At 37.2% G+C, this 10,044-nt stretch overlaps 1 protein-coding gene across 1 annotated transcript in view; it reads right to left on the bottom strand.

The window, feature by feature from the left end:
* ORC5 (origin recognition complex subunit 5) overlaps positions 1–10,044 on the bottom strand; it is an 87,309-nt gene that overhangs the window by 4,851 nt on the left and 72,414 nt on the right. Inside the window, exon 13 of the mRNA XM_080818809.1 lies at positions 5,732–5,844. Within this exon, the coding sequence (XP_080674935.1) occupies positions 5,732–5,844 (113 nt within the window). The remainder of the gene's footprint in view (positions 1–5,731; positions 5,845–10,044) is intronic.

Genomic DNA, 10,044 nt, shown 5'->3' with positions numbered 1-10,044 from the left:
AAACTTTTAAATAATAAGAACCCTGCCATAGCTCCACGGCCCCTTTAGTAGGTAACAATCCTCTCTTCCTTTTCACAGCAAAAAGAATCCTAGAATAAAGGCTCATGAGGATAAGATATAAATCTGTTCTACTTGTTGCTATATTCCCAAAGCCTAGCACAGTGATCATAATGGGCAACACAGCAAATATTAAGTGAACAAATGAATTAGAAACATTCTATCTGCTGCATCAATTTTCTTATAAATACTAGTTAAATATGCTATAATCTGACTTCTAAACCACTATATTCCTGTAAGTGTTCCTGGTAAAGTTACACATGATTGTTTTTTGTTTTGTTTTGTTTTGTTTTAAGATTTTATTTATTTATTTGACAGAAAGAGATCACAAGTAGGCAGAGAGGCAGGCAGAGGGGGTGGGGAAGCAGGCTCCCAGCTGAGCAGAGAGCACGATGCGGGGCTTGATCCCAGAATCCTGAGATCATGACCTGAGCCCAGGGCAGATGCTTAACTGACTGAGCCACCCAGGTGCCCCCTACAAATGACTGTTTCATCATTAAATCATATGGACTCTGATTTCTTGGCATCAGTTTGCCAGTTTTGACAATCACTCCATTCCCTTAGGTTTTCCTACTTTTCTTGTGTATGTAACTCCATATATAACTGCTTAACCCACTTAAGCCTGTATCACAAGTATTTTTCTGTTTTTATCCTTCCAAAGTATGATTTTTAATAACTGTGTAGTGTTTTTTTAAATTAGAATGTACAATAAATTATTGATCCATTCCCTTGTTTTGGACATTTAGGCTGTGTCCTGTGATCTAATCATTCATTCTCAACCACAGGAGTCTGGAACTAGACATACCTACCTCTTCTTTGCTAAGTATCCTTGCAATCTCTTACCTCCACCACTCCTTTATTTGGAATGAAACTCTGTCTCCTTAGCTCCCTTCTTGTTGCTGCCCCAAAAGACAAGCTCACAATGGTTCCCCGTCATGTGAAGTTTTACTGCTAATTCACTATAGGAAAACATGAACTATTTATATATTTAGCATATACTAAGTTTAAAGCATTGTTTAAGTTTAGTTAAGGCAGTGACTGGCACAAATACAATCTCTGTTTTGAGCTTCACAGACTTACACTGTAGAAAGATGAACTCTAATTATTAAGTGATTAATTAAAACTATGGTAAGTATCAGAGGAAAACAATGAGACCTGTATACTTGTATACCTGTATACTGTGATTGGAGTGGGGGGATGATGGTGGTCATGGTATGTTTAGGAATGCTTCTTTTCATTTAAATTGAAATGTATAGGTTATGCAGTGGTTAGCTAGATAAAGGAGAGGAGGTGATGGAAAATGCTGCATTTGCAAAGATGGGAAGCAGAATGGTGAATATGAAGAACTAAAAACAGCCAGCGAGTTAAAATGCAAATACCTAGGGAAGCAGTGTGTGTACCAGATGTAGCTGGGCAACATAATGATATGGCAGGGGCCAGATCACTGGGGCCTTATAAGCTATATTAAAGATTTTTGTTTTTTTTAATCCCAAGAGTCATAGGAAACTACTGAAGACTTTTTTGGGGTGGGGGGTAATAAATTGACATATAATGTTATATTATTTTCAGGAGCAAAACGTAACAACATATTGATTCCACAATTTTATACATTAGTCAGGACTCACGCAATAAGTGTAGTCACCATCTGTCACCAAACAACATTACCACAATCTTATTGACTACATTTCTTATTCTGTATTTTTCATCTCCATGAATTATTTATTTTGTAACTGGAAGTTTGTACCTTTTAATCCCCTTTATCTATTTCACCTATGTCCCCACCTATTTCTCCTCTGGCAACCACGAATTTGTTGTCTGCATTTAAAGAGTTTGTTTTTTAGATTCTACATATAAGTGAGATCATATGGGATTTGTCTTTCTCAGCCTGACTTACTTCCCTTAGCATGATATCTTCTAGATCCTCCCACGTTGTTGCAAATAGCAAGATCTCATCCCTTTTATATGACTGAGTAATAGTCCATTGCATATATGTACCACATCTTTATCCATTCATCTACCGAAAGACATGTGGGTTCCTTCCATATCTTGGCTATTGAAAATAATGCTGCAATAAACATAGAGGTGCATATGTCTTTTCCAATTAGTGGGGTTTTTTTTTTCATAAGGAGTTAATATCCAAATATTAAAGAACCTACACCACTCAACATTACACACACACACAAAATCCAATCCAATTAAAAAAGAGGATTAAAAGATTTTTAAAAAGAGGATTAAAAGAAATTTAAAAATTAACAGAGGACCTGAAGAGACACTTCTGCAAAGAAAAGATGCTCAATCATCATCATTGAATCATCAGAGAAATGCACATCAAAACCACAATGAGATGATCTCCTCACACCAGTCAGAATGGCTAGTATCAAAAATACAAGAAATAACAAGTGTTGGTGAGGATGGGGAGAAAAGGTAACCGTCGTATACTGCTGGTGGGAATATAAGTTGGTACAGCCCCTGTGCAAAACAGTACAGAGGTGCCTCAAAAAATTAAAAATAGAAATACCTTATGATCCAGTAATTCCACTATTCTGTATTTACCCCCCAAAACAGAAACACTAACTCAGAAAGATATACTACAGACTTTTAAGTAGGAGGGTGCCATTAAATTTTTATAAGATCATTCTGGCAGTGGTGTGGACAAGTTATAAAGGGTAAGAGTGGACAGAAGACAAGTCAGGAGGCTCCTAGAGAAGAGATGGTGGTGGCCTGGTCTAGAGAGGTAACAGTATAAAGTAAAAGTAAAAAGTGAATGAATTTGAGATCTACAGGAGGGACTTTGTAGTCAACAGGACTAATGCTTAGATATTGCAAGTGTGGGAGAGAGAAATGTCAAGAATGACTCCCAGGTCTGAGGCCTGTACGATGTGGCAGACTGCAGTGTTAACCACTGAAATAGGCAACACAAGAGGAAAGCTGAATCATTCTTTTTTTGTTGGCAGGCAGAAGTAGAGGTTAGAATTCCCAAGTTCAGTTTTGGAAATGTATTGATTTAGCTGAAAAACATCCAATAAAGGTCAAGAATATTAGAATTAAAGGTCTGGCCTTTAAAAACTGAGGAGTTATTAATATGGAGACGGTTGTTTAAGTCATGGGTATAGCTAAAACTGCCTAGGGGAGAGGTACAATAGGAACAGAGAAAAGAGCCAGGTCTCAAGGACCAGCTACATTTAAAGGTCGGGTGGAAAGGATAAACTGGCCAAAGAACCTTAGAAAAAATAGCTGAAGAATAAAGGGGAAAATCAGAAGACTGGAATCATGGGCTCTAAGAAAAGCATTTTAAGGAGAGTGATCATCAGTATTAGATGCCACTGAGAAGACAAACAGCGTGAGAACATTTCAAAAAGCTTCTGGGGAAGACGGAGGAGATAAAATTCAGATCACAGGTGGAAGAGAGACCCCCCACCTACTGAAAAAGGAAAGAGAGAAGATGAACACCAATGTAGGTAACTGAAGGGAGTTCTCAACTGACGGTTACAACTTCGTTCTGTAAAACAGGTGAATGCTGAACAGAGTAAACTGGAGAAGAGTGAAGAATCTAGGTTAAAAAGAACCCTGTGAACCCTGTGCTCTATTCTTCAATACACGAGGTGGGATGGGTGGGAGGCTGGTAGAAGACAATCAAGTATAAGGAGAATGTAGAAACAGAGCCAGACTGCACAAGGCCCAAAGAAGTCCACGTTTCTACAATAACTTGGGGGCAGTGGCAATCTGGAAGTGGCGACAAGAAGGGTGGCACTTAAGGAGCACCCAACCATGAGAGCTTAGTGCGTGAGAAAGTAAGTAGCTGCCGTTAGAGGTAACTCCAGGGGAAGGAGTATCCCCAGGTAAGAATCAGGTTTTCATTAAGGCAATGAGGAAGAATATTAGGAGAAGACAGCAGGATATGAGAGGGAGAGAAAGAACGAATGGAAGGTTTTATGAGCAGAAAAAGAACACAAAATATCATGGGGATGAGGAAGTGGAAGAGGGAAGATGTGGGAGGAGGGAGGTGGTTATTCTTTGGACACTGCCCAAGGAAGGCAAGGAAGAGAAAATAAAGTAACAAAGCAAGTTACAGAGATCCCAGGTTCTATGACAGAATCCCAGGTTTTAAGTCCTGTTCCCTTCTTAGGTGGTAAATGGAAGCACACTTCTCTGAGTGTGTTTAGTATCACTGATGCTATGAATCAAGTTCCTGTTTGGTTCACTGTATATTCATCATACTGGGCATTCATAAGCCTCTGTCCTGTACATGTTTATGTTGGGGCACAACCCAACATTCAGAAAAAATCCCTAAAATAAATACGCTTCATTCAAAAGTTATGTCTTTGACAGAGGCTCATGCATACAGAGTTTTTAAAATCATTGTTTAGAAAAAGAAAGGTACTGCCTTACAGTCACACAGAATACACCCCAAGCTTCTGTTCAACTTCTTCTGGGTAAAAGTTTGCCCAGTTTTGCCATGACAACACGTTTTAAAATCCTCATTTCAAGTTTCAGAGTCTACCTGGCATCAAAATATCTCAAATACCTCCATCATAGTATTACAGAACTTTTTCCTCTGCACACAAGGAGACATCAGGGCAGAGGACACCAACCTGTGGACTTTAGAATATTAGGAAGCTATCAACTTCATTTGAAGAGATCTGCAAATCCATAACATGTCAGGCACTATTTTTAGCCTGAATAAATAATGTTTCATGCTTATAATTTTGAAATACACGTAAATATTTTCAATATTAATCTTGAAGAATATTAAAATTGAGTCTTCATTATTTAAAAGGTTTGGGAAAGCACTGTCTTACGGACTGTCTTGTTCCACCCACCATTCTACACACACATTGCCTCTTCTACTACATGGTCTGACAGACTGCTACCCAGCTGCAACCATGAGATGAGGTCATTTATTCATATAAATGGCTGGAACATTTTTCTTAACAGTAAGTAGACCTCTCTGTGAGGAAACTCATTACATTTTAGACAGCTCTCATTTTGAGAGATATAATTTTTTCCCTAGAACTTCTAATGTTCTAGAATTACTCAGAAGTAATCTCATCCACTTTGTACATGAAAGCACCTGAAATACTTGAGACGGTTACTGTATCCTCCCTAGGACTTAACTCTCATACCCTGTCCCTCAGTCAGGGAGGTGACATGATTCTTCACTCTACCATTCTCCTCTTGCCCCCTCTTGGCATGTGCCCATCTGTCAATGCCCCTTTTAAAATGCCAAGCACAGAACAGCACACCAGATTTGCTCTGCCTGTGGGAACACAGAGCAGACCTATTATATCCCCTGAATGAGACACCAGGAGAGTTAAAATCTTAGGACTTAAGCCAGTCTCTCCCACCTTGTTTTAGGACATTTGAGTTTTTTGTAGTCAACTGTCCATTAAATCCTACCTTGCTTCTATGAGACCATTATCCCAGTCTTTTAAGGTCTTTCAGAATCTTCGTTTTTACCATCTAACATATTAGCTACTTCTCCGAATTTTATGTCACTTGTAAATTGATGAGAGGGTTCATATTACAGTGAAACTTTTTCATTCTTGGCATTTAAATGATCTTCTCTTGCTTAACTGACTAATGACATTACATTAGGAAGAGCATTAATTTTTATATTTAGTATATCATTTACATAATTCAAGACATTTTACATTAACAATTATTCTCTGCTTACCTAGCAATGGCTCTGATGAAATCTAGAGATACTGTGCATTTGTATTTTGGTCCATCAAGCTGATCGTCATGGCCAACCAGGGTTAATAGCTGAAGGGTCACTAGAGAGGTAATCTAAAAATAAGAAAACATTTTTATGAGCTGTTTTGATGAGATTACATGATACCCTCATTTCTAGAACATTTTATATGTAGTTCCTTTGATAGAGATACATAACTGAATTCATAAGAATAACTGCAAAGAATATAACTTTGAAATTGGCATACGCAAATTTGTACATATGCTTAAAGTTCTGGTTAACCTAACAATCAGTCTTTAAGGATTCCATTAGAGACAGCTTTGCTGCTTCATTAATGACTCACACAATTGCTAATTTTTAAAAACTACAAATAAAGCACATTCCTTCTGTACTCAGAATTTTATGGAGTCTCTATCTTGACACCTCAGAATATCAAATCTGTACTCTCTTGAGAACTGAGCAGTTAAAATGTGGATGTGGGCCTTTTTCAGAGTTGGGTAATTGGTTAGATGAGAGATAAATACACCTTTCAGATCTGGGCTTAATCTTGATCACCAATTGGGTAGCCAGGAAAACACCAAAAGGATTAATACTGGCAAAACTAAAAGTGTATTTTAACAGGTCAAATCAAAATACAAGATAACTTCACATTCATAAGCCCAACAAAAATATTATATATGCTAATATCCAAGAAAGCAAGTTGATTCAAGACCTGGAATTCTTTGAGCAGCCCATTCTCTTTTCCCAATATCTTGCCCCACCCCTCACCCCCCCAATTTCTTAGTCTCATCTGCTAGATAACAGGAGAAGACGTCAGCAATGGCAACGAGAAAAGATAAGGAAACTTGCTTTGTGGCAATATTTGGGATAAGAGTTTTTAAATCTGTAATACCTAATCACAAGTCTTAAGAATTAAAAATACTCATTTAATTTGAGAAAAATACTTCGCAGATGCTCAATAAACATTAGGTAAGTGATTAAAAACAATAATAATAGCAGTAATGATTTGCTTGGTACCAAGTACTCAATAGAGTGTCTCATTTATTCCTCAAAACCTTAAGAGGTGGACATTATTACACTCACTTTATAGATGACCCTTAAAGGTGTTAAATAACTTTCTCCAGATCCTAGAGCTGGTAGGTGGCTTAGCAAGATTTCAAACCTAGAGTCCCTGCTCATCCTACTATACTACACAGACTCCATTCTGTCTCCCATTAAAAGTGTTATGCAGTGTTCAGTCAGCTGTCATTACTTTATTAACAAATTAAAAAATGAACAGATGGTAGATTTCACAGTATTTTATATACAGAAAATTCTATATTTAGCAAATATGAAGCATTTTTGCTAATTAGAAAAACATTTTGTGTTAATACATCAAAATATGAAGCTCTGCATTCAAAAAGCAAAGACTTTAATTTCTAACTCAATATCACAAATTAGGTTATGCCTTGAAATGTTTTTTATAGATGTGTGTGTTGAAAAGAGTTATGCATTCTGTAGCTGTTGTACAGTTTTACAGGTCTATTAGAACAAGCTTATTTGTAGGGTTGAAATCTTACAATCTCCAGTTTTTATCTTTCATCTATCAAAATTGACAAAAGGCATTAAAATTCTTCCATTATGAGGAGTCTGTCCTTTTCTTTTTGTAGTTGTTAGGTTTGGCTTTATATTTTTCAACTGTCATTAAGCGCATGCACTTAAAAACCACTGTGTTTTGCTGATAAATTAAACCTTGTCATCACTATCTATGATTGCTTTCTTAAGTAACACCTTTGCCTTACAGTGTATTTTTTCTAATATTAATATACCTGTATCAACAATCTCTTAAGTGATAACCTTTTTCCTTTTTCAACATCTTATTTTCAAATTTTATATTTTCTTAGCTTTAGACAGTTCTCGTGTAAACAACATGTATACATGCCAGTCTGACAATCTTTACCTTTTAAATAAGACTATATGCTCTACTTGCTTTTATTACAATGATATTCTAAAATTTTATTTCTACCATTATGTCAATCTTTCTGTTTTTCTTTCTGTATCTTTCTTACCTTTTTGAAAAAGATTTAATTGAGACAGAAAGAGAAAGAGAGACAGTGCATATGTGTGCACATGAATGGAGGGAGGGGCAGAGAGAGAGAATCTCCAAGCGACTCCATGCTGAGTACGGAGCCTGAAGCTGGGCTTGATCCCAGGACCCCAAGATCATCACCTGAGCCACAATCCAAAGCCAGATGCTCAACCAACTGAGCCACCCAGGCACCCTTCTTTTTTGCCTTTTACTGAACTGAATTATAGTACCTTTCTATTCTATCATTTGCTCTACTATCTTGGAAATAGTTACTTAGTCCAGTTCTAATTTCTGTTTTGATTTCTTCTTTGACCCCTAAGCTATTTTAGAATTCTTTAATTTCTAACTCATGGAATTTTTAAATTTGGAGATTTCGGGGGGGGGCGGTGGGAGGGAGTTGTTAGAAGTCACAGGGTGTGGTCTGTACACTGGCAATCCTTTGAAATTTGTTGGGACAGCTGGGTTGTCCAGGAGGAAAAAAGAATGCAAAGAAACCTGAATGTCACTGTGACAAAGAGTGAAACTGACCACGGTAGTCACCCTGCCAGGCCCCTTCCTTCTTTGTCCTCAAAATGTCTCCAGCTGATGGCAACAGAGCACAAAACATGCCCACAGACTGTGATGACCTCACACCAGGCAAAAAGGTTGGAGATAAGAGTCTCTTCTCTTACTTACGTAAGTACCTATACAATACACCCTCCACTTTGCCTCTTTGCCTGTAAAACCTAAAATATTACAATGGGGCTCTTTACTGAAAAAGTCTGCGAGCCCCTCTATTAGAAAATTGCTAGATACAGATAATTAATTTAACCAATGTGGAAATCAAGATGCTCACTGACTTGCCTGAAGTGATAATGATGGGACAGTGCCAGAAACTCAACTGGCTAGGATTTAACTTTCCTAAATACAACTCAAAACTTTTGAAAATCCTAATGAAACTGTGATCACAGCTAAGAGAGCTAACATCTAAAGAGGCATATTAGACACTTGCCTGAAAAACAGTATGTGTTGAACGAATGGGGATGATCTGTAAAAAAGGTAACGTTCAAGAGCACAGACTTGGCGATGTGCCTCCAGCAACAGGACTGAAGGGCTCCTTGCACATTAGCTCAGAAATCTGAGTAGGTGCTCACTGTGGAGGTGGAGTTGTTTAGCTGTCATTCAAAGTATTAAGATCATCCAATAATCTCCTTTCCACTCCCACTACTGAACCCACTCTGATTCCATGCTTAATCTTCTCATTTCAGACAAGAAAGAAGGAACATTCAAAGTTAGGAAGACCTATATTCTTCCACTTACTACAGTTCTGATTAGTCACTTCAATAAACTGAGACTCAATTTTCAAAACTAAAAATCAGAAGAATAATAATAATCCAACCATGCAGTATGTTCTAAGTATTTATGAGATAACCAAAAATGAGCAGAAAGTCAAGGTACTACTGCAATGCCTGGCACAGAGGAATTGCTCAATAAATCATACCAATTAAGAAATCAGTATTTTAATTCTGAGTTTATTGAGCTGATCAGTAAATTTAAATATCCTATCTGCTTAATATTTTTTTCAGTATCTAGTTTCCTTAACAATATTTATCAAAGAACTGGCATTCTGGCTTACACATTTGTCTCCTGAGATTTGACAAGTATAATTAATTCCCATCATATTCCTGAGATACTGACCACCTCTAGGAAAATCTACAAAACCTAAAACCCACGAAAAACCTAAAAGCTAACGGCCAGTTCCTAAAGGGCCCGCCCAAACAACTGCTCTAGAGAGTCCTGACTCTGCAGGCTACACCACCAGCCCTTACCACTGCTGCCCCCTAGGCTCACTGAGCTGTCTCTCACTTTTAATCTTCCAAACTGTAACATGAAAATTTTAAACTTGTTTTTAGGACTTGGAGATAACATTAAGTTCTACATGTGGTATTAGTGTGTTTGATTGAAGTCCATAAACATAAACTGTATCTAAAGGGAAATCAACTCCTTTATTCAAATAATTATATAAATTATTTTAAGTGATAGGAAAAGTTTAAAAAATGACCAAAATTAACAAACTAGTAAGACTGCTACCTATCTAGAAACTTAATCATCAGAGATTTTCTATGGGGATAAAAATCGTTAGAAAGCTATTTTATTGTTTCTCAACAAATTTCTATTTACATCTTAGAGAGCCTTTGTTAAAGAGTGGTCATAAGAAAAGACTCAAACTTTATTCCATCTTCTATGA

The sequence above is a fragment of the Martes martes genome (assembly GCF_963455335.1).
Source record: "Martes martes genome assembly, chromosome: 11".
Classification (NCBI taxonomy): domain Eukaryota; kingdom Metazoa; phylum Chordata; class Mammalia; order Carnivora; family Mustelidae; genus Martes; species Martes martes.
Note: the sequence above shows the minus strand (reverse complement) of the source record. Positions and strands in the feature narration are given on the sequence as shown.